This window comes from Micropterus dolomieu, linkage group LG19 (genome assembly GCF_021292245.1).
Source record: "Micropterus dolomieu isolate WLL.071019.BEF.003 ecotype Adirondacks linkage group LG19, ASM2129224v1, whole genome shotgun sequence".
Taxonomy (NCBI): domain Eukaryota; kingdom Metazoa; phylum Chordata; class Actinopteri; order Centrarchiformes; family Centrarchidae; genus Micropterus; species Micropterus dolomieu.
The window spans coordinates 29,554,531-29,578,193 of NC_060168.1; the positions used below are offsets into that span (position 1 = coordinate 29,554,531).

At 39.3% G+C, this 23,663-nt stretch overlaps 2 protein-coding genes across 4 annotated transcripts in view; one reads left to right on the plus strand and one right to left on the minus strand.

Moving 5' to 3' along the window:
• Positions 1 to 2,004: 2,004 nt before the first annotated feature.
• Positions 2,005 to 17,360, minus strand: slc49a3 (solute carrier family 49 member 3). Its single transcript, XM_046031660.1, has 10 exons — positions 16,989 to 17,360; positions 10,109 to 10,267; positions 9,005 to 9,221; positions 8,210 to 8,286; positions 7,412 to 7,549; positions 6,602 to 6,718; positions 6,069 to 6,221; positions 4,528 to 4,685; positions 4,284 to 4,387; positions 2,005 to 3,851 (listed from the first exon to the last, which is right to left on the minus strand). The coding sequence occupies exons 1-10, from the start codon at positions 17,148 to 17,150 to the stop codon at positions 3,703 to 3,705; spliced, it is 1,434 nt and encodes a 477-aa protein (XP_045887616.1). The 5' UTR covers positions 17,151 to 17,360; the 3' UTR covers positions 2,005 to 3,702.
• The window catches only part of LOC123958342 (polycomb group RING finger protein 3), a 67,005-nt gene continuing 60,168 nt past the window's right edge, over positions 16,827 to 23,663 (plus strand). The window contains exon 1 of one of the 3 annotated variants that reach the window (XM_046031662.1): positions 16,827 to 16,975. The gene's annotated coding sequence lies outside the window, so the exon portion shown is untranslated. Of the gene's footprint in view, positions 16,976 to 22,707; positions 22,842 to 23,611; positions 23,634 to 23,663 lie in introns of those variants that run through there. The other 2 variants (XM_046031661.1, XM_046031664.1) reach the window with 2 other exon arrangements.

Sequence of the window (23,663 nt, forward strand, 5' to 3'; positions counted from 1 at the left end):
CTCATTTCATGGTATTCACATCTAGATGTGTTAAACAACTCAGGACAAGCCACCCATTTTTCAAGTGAGCAGAACTATTGGAAGATGTGCCTGACGGATGTTTCTTGTTGCCCAGATGTTGCCTTTTAGGTTGATTGTCCAAACATTAAATAGCTCTGCATGACTAGTCTAAGCTTTCATCCTTGGTTCAAACCTATAAAGACTGCATTTCCTGTTAAAGAGGATAAAACAACATGACGACCAGAGAGCTGTCTATGGGAGAAAAGCAAGCCATTGTCAAGCTGAGAAAAGCAGGAAAATCGACCAGAGCCACTGGACAAACATTGGGCATAGCAAGCACAACAATTTGGGATGCCCTGAAAAAGAAAGAAACTACTGGTGTACTGAGCAACAGATGTCCAACAGGTCGGCCAAGGAAAACAACAGTAGTTGATGACAGAAATATTGTGAGAGCTGTGAAGAAACCCCCAAAACATCAGTAAGTGACATCAGCAACAACCTCCACAGTGCAGGGTGAAGGTATCACAATCCACTGTTGGAAGAAGACTCAGAGAGCAGAAATATAGAGGCCTCACCACAAGATGCAAACCACTCATCAGCAAAGAATCAGAAGGCCAGATTGAAATTTGAAAAGAAGTACAGAGATGAGCCGCAAAGGTTCTGCAACACAATCTTATGGACGGATGAGACCAAGATTAATCTCCAGCAAAGTGATGGAAAGGCCAAAGTGTGGAGAAAGAAAGAAACTGCTTATGATCCGAAGCGTACAAGCTCATCTGTGAAGCATGGTGGAGGTAATGTCATGGCTTGGCCGTGCATGGCTGCTTCTGGAACAGGCTCATTAGTATTTATTGATGATGTAACTGATGATGGTAGCAGCAGAATGAATTCAGAAGTGGACAGAAACATTTTGTCTGCCAATTTACAGAGAAATGCATTGAAACTAATCGGGAGGAAGTTTATCATGCAGCAGGACAATGAGCCAAAGCACACTGCCAACAAAACAAAGGACTTCATCAGGGAAAAAAGTGGAAGGTTTTAGAGTGGCCAAGTCAATCACCTGACCTTAACCCAATAGAGCTGCATTTCACCTCCTTAAGAGGAGACTGAAGGGAGAAACACCCCGAAACAAACAAGAAATGAAAGAAGCTGCGGTAAAAGCCTGGAATAGCATCACAAATGAAGAATCCAACAGTTTGGTGATGTTGATGTCGCAGGCTTGAGGCAGTTATTGCAAGAGAGGGTTGTGCCACCAAATATTAAATGTTATTTACTCACCTCAGAATGCTGTGGTCTAATACAAAGGGTGATATGTCCTAAGTGGTTTAACACATCTAGATGTGAACACCAGGAAATGAAAGCTGAAATTCTGAACTCATGTGTCAGACTCATCTTTTGATCTTAAACCCAAACGTCTTCAGTGAACAACAAAAACAAAGGAATTTTCCTTACCGTTCCAATAATTTTGGAGGGGACTGTAATTTAAAAGTAATTACGTCTGTCAGACAAATGGAGCGGAGTAAAACGTAAAAAAATATACTGGAATAAAGTATATGTATATGTAGTAGCAGAAAGCTTAAAATATGTAATGTAAGACAGTGTAGCATTAAGATGAATTAAAAAATGTCCCTGAAAAGGGCTTCATGAACAGCTAATTTTAGTCATGAAACTTATTTGCACAGTTGCTCAAAAATGTGCGAATTGTGTCTTAATTTAAAGGGTGCAGTGTGTCAACAAGGTTCCCTAATCTATGCCTGGAAAAGCACAGCTGACGTCTCCATTCACTTCAGTTGTGTCAGTGCTGGGATATAATTAAGTGGCAGGACATACTACTGGAACAGAGATATCTTCAATGTTATAAGTTACACCTGTAGTTTTGCTTCTGTTCTGATAAATGCTGTGAAAAGAAGTGGGCTAAAAGTCTAGTTTGAGTTTTTAGTATTTTATGACGCTGTATTAAAGACTCTCCCCCCATGGCAACAATCACACTCAGGGGAAAGGAACTTGAGGTAACATTTTATTGATATTTTAAGGCACTGAAATACAAAATATTGCAGAAACTGTCATTAATGCAGTCTTGGCCTTTAGAAACACACTCAGTGAGAAGGAAGTCAGTTAACAAGTTTTTTAAATCTTTAACAAAATATCAAATATTACCTCTACAAAACAACTATTATTGGCCTTGATTAGAGGAAGAAGTTTAAAAAAATCCCATGTCACCTTTAATTTAAGTACAAACTCAACTGATTTGGTGTCTTCAATAAGCAGAACACATTCAGTACGCTGTTGAACACTAATGTGTCATTCCTACCTGCCACATACAGGGCCTTCACTTGCACCAGGCACACCACTTTATTTTGACAGAGTATAAAATGTGTCAGTACTGAATTTATTCCCTTTATTGCACAGATCCCACAACTGTCTCCATCTATAAGGCTTCAGCATCCTTCACACCTGTTTTACAGTGTCTACAGTCCTTATGATGGAAGGATTTTTACAAACTTAAGACATTAATAAGTAATTAAATGCTATTTGTTGATTAGGGGACACGTCAAATAACACAGACGATGATTAGTGGAACAATAATAATAGACACAGTTAACAAACAGGAAACCATCTGGTTTCAATTCCAGGTAGTCAAGTTTCAAATCAACACATTTAGAGACCTTCAGAAACCCTAATGACAGTTAATAGATTTCATCCCAAGTATGTTAGTAAATAGTGTCTTTTATAGTTGTTTTAGTACAATAGGATGGGATACAGACGTGTCTGCGATGATGTGACAATGAAAGGAGTTATTTCAAGCAGCTCCAGTGAAGTCAGAAAATGTTTAAATGCTAAAACAACAACAGTAAACGTCATCTAGTGTTCAACACCAGATCTCCTCAGGGCTGTGTGCAAAGCACCCTCCTGCAGTGACACTCCTAAATTCATTCACTATTTAAAATAGTCCTATGATTTATTATTTATCCAACACTCTAATCTATATAAGTTTGGTATATAACGTTTGTTTTTGTGCGTAGCATAGAGGGAACTACAACTTATAACCATCTTATTATACAACTATGTGTTGTAAAATGATGAACTACTTTGAATCTGGCTGTCAGTCCCTGAGTCAAAAATAATACACAGTTCTTTGGAAAGTGGCAGGAAATAGACAAGAATTCAAAGCAGCCACACAAAATGCTGTCTTTTGAGTCTTGCTGAATGTAATGCTGGGAACAACAAAACAATGCAGCGTAAGTAGATTTGCTATTTTGAAGGAATGTGGATACACAGCCTCCTTTGCCGTGAGCTAAAATGTCAGAGCGGTGAGACCTACAGTAATTGTTTGAGAATCTACATGTGAAAATGTACATTGTTCCATAGCAGGTTTGTGTATGTTTTTGGTCTTCATTTTCTCTCCTATTACCGGTACATCTCATCTCAAGACCTAGTGAGAATGCAAAATATTTTAAATACACATGATCAGCAGCAGATACACATGAATCTGAGGTTACCAAAACAAACTGTAGGTGCGATGTTTATGGGTGGCGATGGAGCAGTGGATAAGACACGTCTTTGTTGTGGGAGATCTGGTTCAATTCCCACTGCGATATCAACCAATGTGCACCTGAGTCACTTAACTCTTAGTTGCTCCAGAGGTGAGCGGCCTCTGACATATATATATAGCAAATGTAAGCATTTGGATTAAAGCGCCAGCTAATGCTCATTGGTCGCCGAACCGGTGCTTTGTTTAGTCCTGTAGGTTGCTTGTTCCTCAGCCTCCAGCCGTCTGTATCGCGTGTGGAAGAAGATCACGAAGCAGCAGGTAAACAAACTGCACAATCCTGCCATTACCAACATGGGCACTGAGGGCGAGAAATGTCCAAATTACGATACAACTTTAGCTCCCAGTTACTCAACATCCCCAAAAGTCCAAGTTTATACATATAATAAATAAATAATAGCATATGATAGAATTCATTCGTTATATGTGCTCAGATACAGCTGATGATTGTTTTTTATTAATGAAATGCTGTAAATATTGCTACTTCGCTCGTTCGTCTTGTAGTTCTTTTTCACAGTTAAGTTATTGTTTATTATACTGTTGCACAGTATCAGATGAAAGGAAGGATGAAAAAGAGTTTAAATCAACCAAATCAAACAGCTTAAAGAGTTTAGTGGGGACTTGACAGCACACTTGCATCACCAGTATTACAAGTACTAAAAGTCATAAACTTTTTTCCCCCATAAATGAACTGCAGGTTAGATTCCCACCGCTGGAACATCATGTGACCTACCTCTCCAGCTCAGGACTGAATTCCCGCAGGTTGACAGAGGAGATTCCGCGAGGGGTGTGGTTAAAGCCTGAAGGAGGATTATGTAGAGAACAGACTGAATCTGTCTGGAAAAGATCACAAAGAAACATGACTAACTATCCATCAGATGAAGTCCAGGAAGTCATCAGTGTCTATTTTAAATATGAAATAAAACAGGTTAAAATCAATTATATAATATAAAATGTGTGTGCTCAGAGAGTAATACCCCGAGATGAAGATGAGTCCGGCTGATGTGGCTTCTCCGACCGGATACGAACACTCCACAGACAGCTCCATGGCCACAGGGTAAATGGAGAAACCAAAGAAGCCAAAAAGAGAGCAGACGGCAGCCATGGCGACTTTCTGCTCCCGCATCAGACACACCTGAGAGGAGGAGAGCAGATAGAAGGATATCAGAATATCAACAAGGCAGGAAAAACATCTTTGAAACAAAATTATGAGCATCAAATTTAGCTTAAAGTTTTACGAAAAAAAGATTTGTTAAGAAGTGCTCTATCTCTGTGTACCATTCCTACCCAACCATGACATCATAAATAAATACACATAATAGATACAACAAGTGTCTAATAAACTGCTCAATCTTATTGACAAGAGTGATCCAGCTTTCCGTTTGCTATTGTAACCAGTCAATGTCTGGTAGCTTTTTACATTTACAGTTGGTTTGTAATAAAGAAATGAACAGAAGAGCTGGTTAGTTTAAATAAGCAGTACATCAACGGAAAAATCCAAATGACAAAGAACAGTGTTTGACTGAATTAAGCTCAGAAAGAGAGCAAGAAGCACCAACAATAAATACAGCAAACACCCCTGTAATATTAGACAATGTATGTTGTAATAAGTGTTTGTAATATTCCAAGCATTCAAGTAGATACAGATGATCATCAACACTTCTTCTAATAGACATGTGAGCTGCCACCGTTTCTAAATCTAACACCATGTATATCCTTTTTTGTTTCCTTATAGTATACACCAGAACACTGAAAGCATGTCGTCTTGTTCCCCTGAATACTGCCTACGTTACATGGAGAGAATGACAATAAATTCTACCTTCAACACTGAACCTACCTATTCAACACTAACTACTTAGATATCAGAGTAGATTATTTTTCTTTAAATTTATAGTGTCTTTACTTTAAAACATTGTTAAGGTATCTCTACTGTATATAAATCTAGGATTAGGACTATAATGGAAGTGAAAAGAAGTGCTGTCCTCTGGGTAACCCCTTATGATGATTGTATTTATGCTGCACTTCATTGAACTGTTGCTTTTGCAGCGTAGTAAAATACAGTTAACTGTCAAAACACATTGATAAACAAAAACATCTTAAGAGTGTTTGTACATCAAACACTGTGACTGTTCCCATCCCAATAGTTTGTTCACCATCAACATTTGTACACATTGCACACTGCACTTATTGCACATTGCATACTTATACCGTAAACCTCTGTCTGGGGAAACAACGTCAGCTTTCAGAAGTTTATGTTTTCTTTATGTAGCAGTAGATTCTATTTTCACATGTTAATTTCTGTACATTTATAATGTGACAGTACTTAAGTTACAAAACTTAAAAAACATGCTAAATGTTCAGAGCAAATTAACTAATAACCTTCTCAAACTCCTCCTTTGATTCTCTTTTCACAACCTTGATAAATCATTCAAGAGTAGTGGCAGGACACTCTCCTTTAAATAAACTAGATATACAAGCAGGTGTTGAGCTGTAAACTATTCCTGTCTTGTGTTCTCACCACTGAGAAGGCGATGCATGCGAGAGCAGTGAAGCTCATGTTGATCTTTGTGGCTTCGATGAACTTCTTGGTCTTGTCGACATAGAGACCAAGAGCGCCGGCGCCAACAATGCCAAACACGATGAAGAGAGCGCCACAAACACCAGCGAAGTCCTGCAGCAATGAGATTTTGTAGGTTTATTTAGCATGTGAGTATTATTAAAGTGTGCTTTAAAAACACACTGCATCCAGTGTGTACAAGATCAGGGTTTGTTTTCTTTTCTTTTTATTCCGTCACTGATAAATTAATCACTTTTGAGTCCTTGCTTTGTGTGAATAGTTATTGTGTAGTGAATAATTTATTTATTTATTGATCCATATGTTTTCTTCCCAATTTTTAACACACAATTCCTCACTGTGTAATGCTTTTAGACTGTAGATCCATGAAAATATCAAATCTGCTTTTATTGCTCATTTGATACTAACTGGTCCAGTTAATACCTAATTGTTGCCCATGGAAATCAATACGGTGTCTTATCCTCCAGTGTACTTACATTGGTGTATCCTTGCACACACATGATCTGCTCCAGCAGTGTTGAGAAGCAGGTGAAAACAGCAATGCCCGAACCGAAGCACAGCAGCAGGATGAGGTAGGCTTTGTTCCTCAGTAACTACAGACGAAACAGACAAAAGGATTTGTAAGAGAAAACTCATGGGTAAGGTCAGTGCAGCAACATCACGCAACGAGGGAACAAGTATCAGCACAAAAGAGAACATAATATGAGCACCCAGGTTTTATTTTGCTGTCACTTGGTGTAGGTTGATGAGTGGGTTTATGTGTCGTCTACATATTTCTAGTGCATCCTCTGTTCAGATCTGTGTGTTTCACCGTAGTGACAATAATGTTGAGGTTAAAGGTAATCAGGTAATAGAGGAGGATGTGAAGGTCCTCTCTGTGGCAGCCTCAGTTTGTGATTTGGTGGTTTAACAGTGGCTCTGCATGAAGGACTGACTTTATAGAATTAGTTTTTTTTTAAATGCATATCTGCTTGCATAGCACCGTTCTAGTCCCTAAACCAGTCAAAGTGCTTTACACTACATTTACACACACAGGCCACCATGCAAGGTGCCAGCTGCTCATCAGAAAGAAACTAATCATTCACACACACTGACGGCACAGCCTTGGGAAGCAATTTGGGGTTCAGTATCTTGCTCAAGGACACTTCGACATGCAGACTGGGTCGAACCACCGATCTTCCAATTAGTGGGCGACAAGCTCCACCTCCGAGCCACAGCCGCCCCATGCCTGTATTATGTTGTCGTCTGCCTGAATGTTTGTCTTTTCTACCCTCCTGTGTGCTTACCAGTTTGACCCCCTGTATGAACGGCTCAGAGCCGGACGACTCAGCACCGGCCGACGGCGGCGTCGGAGGGGCGCTGCTCCGTATCCCCACTGTTGCTAGGAAACAGATGAAGCATGCCGGGACCGCATAGGCAAGCAGCTAGAGGAGTGATGAAACACACATAATGTGATGATAAATGGATGTTAGCACCTTAAATCAAAGACAATTTATCATCATTAGCAGGTGAGGTGGCCGGGGCCACAGGCACGCACAGCTGTTGCAGTTTTCTGTATCAGCTGCAATTCCACAATGCCCTGTGGAAATGTTTATTTGTTCAGATTTTTTTTTTAATTTTTGCCTAGCCGGTTCACAGTAGACACTGACAGAAAACATGGGGGGAGAAAAGGAGGTTTATTTGCCCCCTAAGGCCCCCAGTTTTTCCAAGATCCCCGACTTTAAAAATGTGCTGTAAGCACTTTGTTATGTATTCAAAACTGTATATATTTACACATGTCATGGTGCAGTGAATGCTTTAATCCATCTTCCACTGGTGCACATCAGTTCCAAAGTCCACCAGTACAGTAGCTTAATTCATCTGTCAACTGTACTGTTAACCTGACTAAGTGTCTGTACAACAATTATTTAACACGTAAAAGATTAATAAAAAATCTAAGCGGGAAAAAAAGTATTATACTACAACTGGCCCCGTTAATGTTGGAAACGTTCATCCAACTATTGATCAACATTATAACAGTAAAACGGAAAACTGACCAGATTGCTCATCGGTGGATTTGAAGATATTTCCTTAGTTCAACTCACCAGGCCAGGAATTTGTGCAGGTTTTTCAACCATCAAGGGAGATATGATGTTAGGGAGGAGGACACCTAGGGGATTGGCTGAGGAAAGAAAAGTGAAGTGTAAATGAGGGTTATTGTGGTTTTCTGTCTAACATTACAAATCCGTGCAGTCTCACTACGCTTACACAAGTTCTTATCTGTAAGTAAAAAATACAACTAAAACAAATTGTTTTATGCTGATTATTTATCTCTGGATACATCCCTCATTTTGCTCTGCACACATAAGAGTGCTTCCCTGCGCTTTACAGCACGAGCTGAAACTGACCCACTTCCTACTTACCATTGTTACACAGAGCAGAAAACCTAGACACAAGGCAATGACTAAAACTATAAACATGTAAAAAATATTTTATATTTAGATTGTGTTTTAGACAACCTGATTCATTACGGCCAACTTTGAAATTAAAATTAAAAGCATTTAGCTAAGCTAAGCATTTTTTTCTTTTATACACAAGGGCTGAATAAAAATATACATAGTATTCCCAGCACATTCCTTTTTGACAAGAGTCTACATGTCAGTGTGCATATTTCTACTGAGGTTTAGACCAATTTTACCACAAATACACAAGCTGCTATCATACTTCAACTAGCCGCATGTACTGTTTCATAAAAGGAAAGGACCTCTGATGATGGAGGTGAAGGTGTTTTTATTTCACCATCTTTGACGCTCCAACAATGTTATCTAAAATAGCTTTAGGACATTTAAAGGACAGTTTCACACCCAGCTCACAGTAATAATAAAAAGTAAATCACTCACACATAGAGGCGATCATGTTAGCTGTGGTGCGCTGGTGTTCAGGGAACCACAGAGATGCCAGCTTGGTGGGGGTGAAAATGATGAGGGGCTGAGCCAGGGCACCAAGGGTCTGACCCATAAACACTACAGGGTACTGGACTTTAAAACCCTCCATCGGCAGTGTCCCGCAGGAGCGCAACAGGGCTCCAATCATGTTCAACCAGGATCCCAGAATCAGCTGAAAGAAGGGTGAAACGTCAAAATGCTAACAGACTTAAGTAGTAATCTACACTCTATCCCTCCATTTTTGGTGCTAAGAGCGAATTCCTGTTATGTTTCTGCACAGCATTTCTCAAAGATTGCCTGTGAATCAAGAAGTGTTCTTTTTTTCCTTTGGTTTTCAGTTCATGGAGTTTCTGTAGGCGATGCTCTTGTCTTTGTCAGTTTGGCCATGGCGGCTGTCGCTCCTCGCCTCTTAGACTCAAAGTATTTACAATGGATAAAGTTTTACGAGGTTTGATTCGCTTATATGTGTATCAATCTGCAAATCAGAATAGTAAAAAATGTACAGGTTCTAGTATCACATCAAATAGATCCTATACAAACTACAGAGCAATATTCATTGCATTTCTTTCTCTACGCAGTTATTGTCCTAATATTTTGTAAAAAAATATGTTTAAGTTTAGTATCATATTCGTTAGCACCAACTTGTAGTAAGTAAAAACGTTTTGAGCATGCTGAAACAATAAACAAAATTCTTTTAGTCATTTACATGTCCAGTCTGTTTTCTCTCTGCATCCATCTGAAGCCTTTCGGCAGACACAAATAATATTTTAGAATATTAATATCTTCTCCTCCTGGACTTGTAAAACAATTTGCCAGTCCTTAGTTACAGATTTGTGTTGTCGTAATACCAAACAAACGCCAGACTCCTCTGTTTGAATTGGCTCAAACTGAAACTGTCACTAAAGACAGAGATCTCACAATAAAAATAAAACAAAACAAAAAGGAACAGTAGGGTACCATCTAGTTTCCTGGAAAACGTAGTTCCATTATACTGTATCAAGTATAACGGCTATAGCCTACAAGACAAATTACACAAGATCCCCCTGGTGAGGTTTGTACCGTGATGCGTAGCCCGAAGGTGTCCAGCATCCATGAGGTCCCAAAGCTGAGCGGTATCGCCACCACCATGTAGACCAGTGACAACCAGTTGATTTCGTTGAGAGTGACATTCAGATACTGGGCAGACTCGTCCGCTACTGGTGCAAAGGTCAGCCATATCTATGGGAAGACACATGAGAAGATTTATTAAAAGATTTGGTCTGTATGTCTTTAAAAAAAAAAAGTGACATCTACTCTTACAAAATGATTGCTGATGTTAATTTGTGAAAATATAACCGATTATGAAATATTGCTAAAGTTATTCTTCAGATGTGAGAAAAACATATTAAAAATGGTAAGTGAGTACTAGATCATTCCTTTAGGATTACGATATGAATATAAGATACCAATTTTCTGTGACAATTATTGTCTAATAAATCTAACAAAGATTATCATTTGGGATGGCGTCTTTAAATATGAAATAATGGGTTCACTTTCTAAATACAAAAATGTTACAACACCAGCATCCCGCAAAAGCTTAATCTAGGAAGTCCAAATTTCAGGAATTACAAATATATTTTCAAATTGGGGCTTATTTTACCAACTCAACAATAACACACATGATAAGAAAATATATTAAAGAAGAAAAATAAGTAAATGTAACTGATGACAAAGTTGGCGACATCAAAACATTCATTTACTTCGCGCTTTTATCCAAAAGTGCTTTACAATTTGACTCTCATCCACCCATACACACACACGCACACACACTCTGCTACTGTTTCCATCATGTTAAAAGTATGCTGTAAATAACAGATGAAAGGATCACGACAGTCTTTTATTCTTTCACACTTTTTGGTCATGTGTACATTAATTAATCCTCATATTGAGTGTGTTAATATTTGATAATATAACTGATCAAACTCACAAATCTTTGCAATGTAAAACGCCATGGTTTCAACTCCAAAACTGCTGTTAACATAACATATTAACAACAGTTTATCTAGTTACATTTTCTTAGTGGTTAAACCTACAAAACCAGTTGCACTGTGCGTTTTAAGTGATCAGATTTCCCTTAGTATCTTGATACCATGTGACCTGTACACATTAGGAGGAAATGACAAGACTTACTCAGCTCATGTGAGAGAGAAATGCTTATTATGGTTTATTCCGACCTGTCTTATGACACCACTTAACGTACACGCCATGCCATTTTCATGCTACTGAACAAACTGGGAAAAGCGACAACACTGTCGTGAAACGCTGCTGAGAAGGTGAAAAGATTTCTCCCAGAAAAAGAAAATTCTTTGCAATTTACATGAGTTTTTTAATTTTATGATCATGTTGCTTTAGACTTTTTACTACATTTTAGAGGGAATTATTGTACTTTTTAGTTGACACTACATCTACACTCACCTAAAGGCTTATTAGGAACACCATACTAATACTGTGTTTGACCCCCTTTCGCCTTCAGAACTGCCTTAATTCTACGTGGCATTGATTCAACAAGGTGCTGAAAGCATTCTTTAGAAATGTTGGCCCATATTGATGGGATAGCATCTTGCAGTTGATGGAGATTTGTGGGATGCAGATCCAGGGCACGAAGCTCCCGTTCCACCACATCCCAAAGATGCTCTATTGGGTTGAGATCTGGTGACTGTGGGGGCCATTTTATTACAGTGAACTCATTGTCATGTTCAAGAAACCAATTTGAAATGATTTGAGCTTTGTGACATGGTGCATTATCCTGCTGGAAGTAGCCATCAGAGGATGGGTACATGGTGGCCATAAAGGGATGGACGTGGTCAGAAACAATGCTCAGGTAGGCCGTGGCATTTAAACGATGCCCAATTGGCACTAAGGGGCCTAAAGTGTGCCAAGAAAACATCCCCCACACCATTACACCACCACCAGCAGCCTGCACAGTGGTAACAAGGCATGATGGATCCATGTTCTCATTCTGTTTACGACCAAATTCTGACTCTACCATCTGAATGTCTCAACAGAAATCGAGACTCATCAGACCAGGCAACATTTTCTTTTTCCTATTTGTAGTGGAGATGGGTGGTACCCGGTGGGGTCTTCTGCTGTTGTAGCCCATCCGCCTCAAGGTTGTGCATGTTCTGGCTTCACAAATGCTTTGCTGCATACCTCGGTTGTAACGAGTGGTTATTTCAGTCAAAGTTGCTCTTCTATCAGCTTGAATCGGTCGGCCCATTCTCCTCTGACCTCTAGCATCAACGAGGCATTTTCGCCCACAGGACTGATGCATACTGGATGTTTTTCCCTTTTCACACCATTCTTTGTAAACCCTAGAAATGGTTGTGCGTGAAAATCCCAGTAACTGAGCAGATTGTGAAATACTCAGACCGGCCCGTCTGGCACCAACAACCATGCCACGCTCAAAATTGCTTAAATCACCTTTCTTTCCCATTCTGACATTCAGTTTGGAGTTCAGGAGATTGTCTTGACCAGGACCACACCCCTAAATGCATTGAAGCAACTGCCATGTGATTGGTTGATTAGATAATTGCATTAATGAGAAATTGAACAGGTGTTCCTAATAATCCTTTAGGTGAGTGTATTTCACAGCTATTGTTACTAGTTACTTCTCAGATCAATATATGATATATGAAAGATTTTAATTATTTGAATATTCTAATTATTATTATTTATAAAATATACATTGCTATAGATTCAACTACCCAAACAGTTTAAGGTGTTAGCTCTATGAAATTAAAATGGAACTTACACATACTCATTAATGAATCAGTACTAATTTTCCAATAATAGAATAAATATAGCACTCTGAATGGGGACAATGTTGCACAAGGAGTACTTTTATATTTGATTCTTTAAATATGTTTAGCAGTTCACACACATGTAGCCTACATTTACTTTTACTATTTTGAAAGCAGGACTGAGATTATTTTTCATTGTGGTGTTGCTACTTTTAGTTAAGTAAAAGATGTTAATATCACCACTTGGGTTATGTTTATAATTGAATTAAATGTATAGAGGATTTTGGTGTAAACTGGTGAAGGTCATCACAGCAACACATTTTGAAAAACACAATACAATTAAGGCATGCTTGTTATTAAAAGTACTGAGTTTGAACTTATCTACAGACACATTTGGATATTGGATCACAGCATCACTCCTGTGTTGTGACGTCGGGTGAAACTTCCCGATTAACCCGTACTACGAAAGGTGGATAGGTGTTAATCAAGGTCTGTTGCCACGGCAATTTACGCTGCATCTCTAAACTGTTCCAAGCAGGTTCTGTTCGTGGTTAACTCAAGGTTACCCTGTATACCTACACACCACATCTGTACTCAGTGTTAACGATATGAAGCAGGCTACACACCACTTCATAAAATATTTTAAGATTTCATCCTGACTTGTTCCACTGAGGTTGCAGCTGAAATGAAGTTGTTCTTAACACAACAGCATTATGCTCATACAGCGAACCCTGCAGCCTCTGTGATTTTAGGGAGAAGATCTTAATTAATTAACAGGCCGGTTTCTGTAGGCTATAACTGAATTATCCTAAGTGTATTCATATATGTAGATTGACTATTTTACGTGTCCAAAAAATACGGAGCCAGGGTAGGGGTTAAAAAAAATCCTAGATGAAAGTGTCAAATGTACACAAACAAAACTCAGAAAATCCCTGAAATTAAAGTCACAAAAAATCTAAATCACTCTTGTGAATACGACCAATCCAAGTCTCTAAGGTGAATAATCTAGTGATTGTGGGCTAAACTCAAGTATTTCTTCTTTGCTAATTTCAATTGCGAAGTTTAATATAACTTTCCACTGCATGCATAATACACTGAAGAGGTGCGTGTGATGTTGCAGCTTTGCAAAGTGAAGTTTTTCTGTGTAAATGTGTGACTATAATGTCAGAGAATAAGTTTTTTACTTGTAGATTAATCTTGGAAATTCATTTTTTCCCCTCAGATTATTACCCCTCAACGTTGGCTCCATTGCATTGCAATTATTACAATGGACCTTATGTGCAGTACCTATCATCTTAATTATATTAGGTCTACACATAAAAGACTCCATAAATACCAAACAGAGAAACAAACAAGAATACTGTGAAGATAATTACAAATTTACTCAATGCGATGCCAACATGCCTCCCGTTAACATGTCTTTAAACTCTTCATATCCTGACACCATTAACGTGCATTCTTCTGGGGAATATACGGAGCATGCACCGTTGCAGAAAAACTGTGCCCCTTTCATGCAATAACACCAACATCTTATTCACCGTTGTAGTACTGATTAACACCAGTGTAGGCGGTCAGAGTTTGTCAAACCGAGTTAACTCTGAGTAGGTTGAACTCCCTTCGTAGCACAGGCCACAGATTTCCCCCAGCAACCTAGAATCTGACCTGATCACAAATCACCTATGTTTTCACTTTTTGGGTTCTCCGGAGGTGCAGCCTATCGCAGCATGCAATGGATGATACGAATGTCTCTTTTCGCATGGGTAAGAGACATACAACTGTGCATTCACATGCTCTTAAGTAACCAGATTACCGTGTGATTGCGGTAGTAACCTTATCTCTTAAACACCATGTTAACAAGATCCCTGGTTCTGTAATTGGGTAAGGGATTAGAGAAACCAGTGAACACAGCTACATTTCTGCAGGAGAAACCTGATTTTCTGGCCACGTACAGGCATAAGAATGTGTTTAACTCCGATCCGATTATTGAGTTTTCTGCTTCAAGACATAATCTTTCAAGTCAAAGCCAGGACGCAGAGTGAGATTCTCTGGTACTAACCATTCCAAGGTCTAGGCTAAAAACCAAAGGAGACAGGTTCTTTGCTGCAGATTCACACACTTCTTCAAAAAAGTTTTCACTGTGTGATGCATGTGACAATGCAATACTTGGGTTTCAGTATTGTAAAACATCTCACATTTAGGAATATAATAAAAATAAAGCCAAACGTCTCACACATCAGTGTTTAATCTTGTCTTAGTGCTGCGCTTGGTGGGAACTGTTGGGCTTCTGTAAATATCATCACAGAGTACGGTCTAGATCTGCTCTTTTATGAAAAGCGCTGTCAGATAACTGTTGTTGTGATTTTGTCTTTACACAAAGCAACCATACATTGCCTAAATAAATACTGTCTAAAAGTTGCTAATTTATTATTTAAAATCAGGAAATGTCAGATATAGAAGAATGGGCAATCACAAGAAATTTGATACCAGTTTCTGGTACTCTGTGCTAAAGATACATAATTTGGTTGGCACCGAAAAATAATTGATATTTTATACCCAACCCTGATGGGAAGTAGCTTAATTGGTGTTTTATTTTTATTTATCTCAACAGAAATATCTGGTTTTTCATGTCTAGTCTTCCCACATGACCGTGACACTTTGTGTGGTTGAACACCAACATACAATGTTAGTACGGTTCTCAAAATTCATGCTAAATCAATTTCCAAGGCAACAATGAACAGCCCACCACAGGTTTTTGTAAATCACACCCTGAACCCTCAGTAGGGCTGCTAATGTCAGACAGATTGATGTCTTAACTGGCTCATCAGCTGTTATTTGCCACATCATGAATGACTCTCCGCCAGCTGAGCATCCTTTGTGAGTGGGAACACCAGCCCCACGGAAACAATAGCTCCCACAGAGAGGACAAGTCCCATGGGAGCTGGAAATAGGTGAGGGAGGCCTCAGTTTGCATGACTAAAACAGGCACACTTGCCTACAGGCACACTCAGCTTTACAATGACAGCATCCCCTAGGAATAGATAAAGGGTGTACCAAATGTCATTTATCTGGTCACATATCTAAGAAGGAAAAGGAAGGAAGCACCTAAAGTTGCAGTTTCTATTTTGTGCAGAAATAGAAAGAGCGCTTAGCATGGACATTTTTTTAAAGGTCCCATGGCTTTGAATGTGTAATTTTTCCATGATTTGGCATGTTTCTGTACTACTAAAACAGCATTTTCTTAATTCATAATTGGAGTTTATCTTGGGATGCAGGGGTCCACCTCAGCAAAATGATGACAAATGAATGCATTAATGTCCTTGTATTTTAGTGGATCTTGGGAGTTTTTTTCCATGGAAAGAGCTGCAAGCCTAATCTAACAGATGGAAACATGCAAACTACAGGCTTATTTGGCCTCTGTTTGTTTACATTTTGGGAAATTGCCACCTTTAAAAGTATGCCAAATGAAGCGTTTTCTGATTGCAGTGTACCCATAAATGTACAGACAGCTATCAATGGATTACTTTTCTCAGAGTGTCTTTTTTTCTATGATTGCTAAGCAGATTTATGGACATATATGGACAACAGAGATAAGAATTATATCAACATGGGTTTCATGTTCGTGTTTTGGCTTTGTCCTGCTGAATGTCCATTTTCCTCACAGACCATATCTTCTAGTTTCCAGATGGCTAAAATGCTTTCCAGAACGGTTGGTTAAATTACAGGTAAACCAGAGTGCATATTTCACCCCCCTCCAATACCAATCATGTTCAAATGTGTTTATATAACAAAAAACCTTTGCAGCTCAGGTGCATCATCTTGCAGTGTGACACACTACACGGGACCAAACACAGATGTCACACCAAACACTCCACATCTGTAGAGTCGGTCATTTTTAGCTTTGCTTTGTGCGGTCTGAATTTGGCATTAATAGAAAGTCACGAATCTGACTTTTGATTTATCGTGATTTGCGGTGTTTTTTGGCAGAATTGGGCTTCCATACTTCAAAGTATTTCGAGTAAAAGTTATCTTCTGAGGCTTTTCTACCATACGACACATATTTTTTGATAAGAGACTGAATTAACTTATATGTATTTGATGGAAGCTGTCAATTTTTTTGAGGCAAGCAAACGTTACTGCATATTGTCAGGTAAGTTACTCACCGTTGCGTTGGAGCAGTTTAACAGACACACCACCAGCAGAACAAACCACCTCCTCTTGTAAACTTTAAAAACTAGCAGTTTCTTCAGTTCTGTGTTTGGTCTTTCGGGAACATTAGAGGAAACAGTCTGAATCTCGCTGGAGGCTTCGCCAACATCCTCCATTGTTGACAAGTTTACCGGTTAAGCTAGAAACAGAAGCTAACGTTAGCAAACACTGCTGAAAAGTCGCTGTTCGCGATCACACTTGGTCTGTAAAAACGGGCGTATGTTCAGTACAAGCTGTAAATCCATTGTGTTGTCTTCTGATGGGTTATAAAGTAATTTTATCCCAACAGTTTGCAGCTGGAAGAAGTCGGCAAACACCCCGGAGTGTAGTTGTAACTTACTGTACCAAAGATCTTCTATGAAGAGGATGAACCACTCGGTTGCTAAAACAACAGCCGTGGACATACGCAAATATACACTGCTCAAAAAAATACTTGCAAGAGAACAATTGACAGTTATGACAGCATAACATCATGTCAGTTAAACTTCAGTGATATAAGTCTGTCAAGTTAGGAAACATAAGCGATTGTGAATCACTGTCAACTGTTTGGGTGCAAATGAAAGTGACAACAGGTGCAAAAGGGAATGGTTTTGCAGGTGGTGGCCACATAGAGTGGCTCTCTCCTTACCCTGATTGTTCTCTAGTTTTGCATTTTGCTAGTGTCCTCGTGACTCCTGGTAGCATGAGGGAGTACCATTCAAGTTACACAGGTAGCCCAGCTTCTTTAGGATGGCACATCCATACAAGAAGGTTTGCTGTGTCTCCCAGCACAGTCTCAAGAGCATGGAGGAGATACAAGGAGACGGGCCATTACACGAGGACAGCTGCACAGGGCTGTAGAAGGGCATGAACCCAGCAGCAGGACTGGTATCTGCTCCTTTGTGTGAGCAGGAAAAGGATGAGCACTGCCAGAGCCCTACAAAATGACCTCCAGCGCGCTAGGTGTGCATGTTTCTGACTAAACTGTCAGAAAGACACTGCATGAGGGTGGCATGAGGGCCAGATGTCCTCTAGTGGGATCTGTGCTCACAGCCCAGCACCGTACTCGATTGGCATTCGCCAGAGAACACCAGAATTGGCAGGTACACCATTTGTGCCCTGTTCTTTTCACAGATGAGAGCAGCTTCACACTGAGCACATATGAAAGACGTGAAAGAGTCTGGAGACATCTTGGTGAACGTTATGCTGCCTGCAACATCACCCAGCATGACCTGTTTGGCGGTGGGTCAGTGATGATCTGGGGAGGCATACCCTTGGAGGGTCGCACAGACCTCTTTGTGCTAGCCAATGGTACACTGACTGCTGTTAGGTACTGGGGTGAAATCGTCAGAGCCACTGAGAGAGCTAACGCTGGTGCAGTGGGCCCTGGGTTCCTCCTCGTGCAGCACAATGCCCGGCATCATGTGCTCAGAGTGTGTAGGCATTTCCTGGATGATGAAGGCACTGATGCCGTTGACTGGCCCTCACGTTCACCAGACCTGAATCCAACTTACTTTACTTTGATTTTTCGGTGTGATTTTGAATCTAGTGCTCACTTGGTTGGTGATTTTGGTTTCCACTGACCGTTGGCATTTTCTTCTCAATGAATTATACAATGTACAGTAAAGTTAATTGAGATCTGATGTGTGATTTAAGTGTTCCCTTCATTTTTTTGAGCAGTGTACAACTATAACAGTAGAACCCTTACATTGATGTTCCTTGGTGTAAAGATGCAGGAAGTGACTAGCTAACATCATAGAGCCAGCAAACTAGTAACTTAATTACCTGTAGGCTGCTGTACTGTATAGCCATAGCCCTAGTTGAAATACCTATATTAACGCTAAACTAGACTGCTGTATATGTTTTGTCTCTGTGTCTTTGTGTGTCTCTGGAGCTGCTCTAAAAGGCAAATTTCCCCCGGTGTGGGATCATTAAAGTTGAGCTCATCTTGTTTTAGTAATTGTACACAAATCATGACTGCTTTTTAAAACTGTGTATTTATTTGTTAAAACAAATGCAAATGAACTTAATCATAACAAAGTAGTGCTGACATTGCACTTTCATAGCATATGACCTGCATGACCATGAAGCCATAACCTGTAACCCTTCTGCCATCTGGGCGCTCCCTAGCATATAACACGATTAACAGTAACACAACAGAATCTATTTTGTATGTTTCTGTCCTGACTTGTTGTATGTTTGTAGTTGATTCAGGAAACGAATGAAAATGAATTGTTTCATGGCATTCAAAAGGTCACGAGTCACTAGTCCAAGTCGAGCTGCAAGTCTGAAAAAAACCCCAAGTACTATACAGATGCAACCAGACACAAGCATGCAGAGAAATTGTTCCTGTCAGTATGTTGCTATTTTATATATATATATATATATATATATATATATATATATATATATATATATATATATGATGTTTTGGGATTTATATTACTGCTGCATAAAACACATCTGTGCTTGTTTGCCTTAAATAGTTCAATCAGATCACTGTCCTCTTGCTGGTGATTTTTCTTTCTGTAACTGGCAGTGGAACGAAGTGAGAGCTCTTCACTTCTTCAACTTCTCTGACAGCACTGGGCAGAACAACACAGAACACTCCTCCCTCTCTTTAACCCTTTGTGACAGTCTCTTGGTCCCTTTTGAGTATTTTTAAACAAGGAAGCTTATTTAAAAAGGAAGTGATACTAAGTGCAAAAGCCACTTTTGGATCATGATTCCACTTTATGTTCTCTTACTGAAATGTTCTGTTTTTTTTAAACTGGTTTGCTTTCATTTATTTTGTCTCCTGTATATTACAAACAATTAATTGCCGTATGTAACCTTGCTCTTATACAATTAAAATGTTTAATAAAAAAAAGACATAGGTGGCGTGTTGGCAACAAGCAACAGAAGCAACAAACTTTCCAACAAGATCATCAAAAAAGGAGATGAACATATATATGATAATAAGTTGATAAAAAGACATGACGGATTCAGCATGAAAGCAATAACATGCTCCATGTTGGTGTGAGCACTGTAATGTACACATCATCTATATAAATTATTTTTTAAAAGTACATTTATATATTCTTGGCCAAGAAGTACATTAGTTCTTGTTAGTTTGAAAGAGCAACAATTAATAGGCTAGGGACGCAAAGGAATAACAAATCTTATTCCAAATATATAACTTCATAGTGAACTTTTTATGGATTGACCCCTGAGTTATTTGTTTCGGAAAAGCACTTACAGGTAATACATTCTGCTTTACAGTGGTGGATAGAGCAAGTAATACTGCACTAGAAAAATACTGCAGTAGAAGTCCTGCATTGAAAATGTTTAGTAAAAGTAAGCAAGTCTAATCAGGGAAATGTACTTAAAATGTTAAAAGTAAAAGCACTTTATGCAAAAAAATATCCCCTGTTGGTGCTATACTGATATTTATTATATCATTAATTATTATTCCTCATGCATTAATGTAAAAGCCGCATTTTGCTGTTGAAGTTGGTTGAAGTGGAGCTGATTTTAAACTATTTTGTATCAGACTGCAACTATTGATTAATTTCATCACGGATTAATCTGCTGATTATTTCTCTCCATTAATCAATTGATTGTTTGGTTTGTATTAATTAAGAAATTTGTGAGAAAGGCCGTCACATTTGTGAAGCTGGAACCATGAAATGTTTTTTCCTGAAAAACGCTTATCAAAATAGTTTCCAATTATTTTTCTGTCAGTCCACTAACTGATTAATCGACTAAATGTTTCAGCTCTACTTGTATAATATACATAAACTCTTTGTTTATTTTGTGTGTATGTAATAATAATAATAATTTTATTTATATTGCATTTTTCAAGCTTAAACACAAAGTGCTTTCCAGATACAGTGACAGAAGTATAGTTTTACATGAAGCTGTGATGACTGATGTGTTGCAGCCACGACACATCCCCTTTGGAGGCCCTTTAGTGGCTGATCCCTGTCGTCTTATCCCTGAGAAGTCTTATATGCTGTTATCTTTTATTTGCTACTGTACTGGAACTTATGCCAAATAAACTAAACTAAAACATTCAGTGCTTTAAGGAGGGCTTTCTATAGTCCTAATCACACTTAACTAAAAGTTACTTGTAAATGCTTTCTTGGACGTGGCTCAGACTTTGTTAAATCAATCTTGACCAAAGCCCCGGAAGGTTGTAATGAAGTTATTGTACATCCTGAAGAAAAACTTGGCTGTAGCATGTAAATCAGTGGAATCTTAAAGATTACAAACGTCTGAGGGTCAGCAGATGTTGGCGAGCGGTTGTTCTAAAAACAGATTTTGGCAACGGTGACTATTTTTTTTGGAACGTCATTATTTCCAGCAACGAGCGCGCAGAGTGCCATGACAATAGTTATTAGGGATTCCACCACAGATCTGGGCAGAGACGAAAATCCCACCCACCCTCTTAACCCCAACCATCCCTAATCTTAACCAAACCATAATCATGTTCAACTTTATACCTAAACCCAACCATCTCAATGCTTATAAATCTTAAAACGAGAATAGCATTTCTGGCCACAAACCCAGTGGGATCATTATTTTTACATCAACCACAAGAAATGTTGGTATTTACAGCTTCAAACACTGGTGAGTTTAGAAATGCTTTACAAATGATGATGGCAACTTATGCAAGGATGTACATTTTCTTTGTTTTGTACCATTTCACAGTGCAACAAGTGACTAAAGCACACACTCTAATGACGGGACCATCATGGATGTATTGCCATGATGTTTTTGTACAGACATTCATGGAGCCCAGATAAGGAATCCTAATGACTTTAGTGATCCCTTCTGTAACAGAAATGCACCATTCTGTAAGTTTTTTAGTAAGTGGAACGCTTGAACTTTTATTCATACTTTGCACAGTTATTTGTCATTTGCACCTTTTCACTCTTTGTTCTACATTTAAACTTGTTTTTTCTGTTTTCATTGTATTTCACGATGTTTTATAGATATGTGTATTTTATTATTTTACATAGCCTATACAGAACATCTTGATAAATATGGATGAATAAAGTTTGGACTTAAAAAAAACCTCAAGGTCTCACCACAAGGTCCATTGGCATTTAGTAGCTGTTCTGGAGCTTTTGATCATATCACATGCTCCTCTTTATTATATGGGGTTTGCTCAGTGTTCAAATTTCCATTTTTCTGAGCAAAAACTTTGCCTGACATTTAAGATTTAAGGTTTATTCTTGACTATGGAAGCAGCCGTAAAAACAATCTATCATATATTATATAGTATCTTGGTTCAGCGTGAAATATCTCAACAAATATGGATTGCCACTAAATTTGGTACAAACATTCATATTTTAATTACTTTGGTGATTCCTTATATTTTGATTTGCTCACTACCAGCGTATGTGTTGCATTATAATAAAGTCATCCGTGAAGGATCTTCTTTCCTAAACATTCCCGTGAAATTCAAATGAGAGCGCTTACACATAGATTTTACTAAATTAATGATGACGTGTTTTTTTTTATTAATTAATTTAGTTTTTGTGTTGCGTGTTATGTTGATTTCTGTGTCCCACACACAATGAAAACAATGGCCATCGAGTCCGACTACTTACTTAAAGTTAATAATGAATGACACACTCAGTGGAACAATTTTAAAAAAGAATTGCACTCTTTCACCCCCCCCCCACCTCCGGCTGTGCTCTGCGCGTGCGCAACAGTGCTCCAGGAGTGCAGTTTCGGCCTGTTCCGCGGCCGTTCGGTCATTTTCGCCTCTTTGTTTTACTGATAGTGGATTTAACTCGGATTCAATCCAATATCCAGCCGACTGTGCTGCTCCCGAACAGGTTAGTTCGTCTAGCTAGACTTGTTTTCTTTATGTTCCGTCCTCGGTGGGTCTATCGCCGGTTTACGGTCCCGGTTTGCGCCCCCACCTCCTCATTTTTCGCTTGTCTCTTTCCGCTTGGTGCTACGGGGCATGCTATACGTGTTGTTATATGGGTCTGTGTGGTGGCGTATGGCGGCGCCGGGCCCTGCAGTTGCACACCCGGGATGGGGTGTTTTAAGGGGAAACGTGCAGCGTTAAGGCGGCTTTAAATTTAGCCGGGATGCACACGGTTAGCCGTACCGGAGAAGAGGCTCTGGCAGCCGCCTCTCTGCCTGTCTCGTCATGTTTAAATGCTGTTGTTCCTCTCAGCCAAACACCAATTCTTCCCATTGAGCTGGAATGTTCGTGAAAAAAATCTCATGGTCCACCATTAGGCTAACCTCTTCCTCTTGCCGTCCAAAGTTCAGTCTGTGTGTGTGTGTGTGTGGAGGATCTACATGAGGTTTGGGTTAAATTAAGACAGAAAGTTGGTGCATTTCCCCCCTTCAGGGTGGATGTCGCCCCTCGTCAGACTGCTGCTGCAGCAAGCCCTGTGTGACATTGTGGGGGGAAAGGCATGCAGAGAGCAGCCAACAAGTCTGTGCAGTTTTTTTGTCGGGTTGGGGGGGATGAAGCTAAAATAAGGTCTTCACACGACGAGTAGGCTACACGTTTCTGTGTGATGGAAAGAATCAGGCATTATAATCAGGCGTTTCCTCAACTTTTTCTCGCAAGGGACTCTGCAACACAGGAAGCATGGTTTGGCTGATTGGTAGGTCAAAAGCTATAGGTGTGTAGGTTA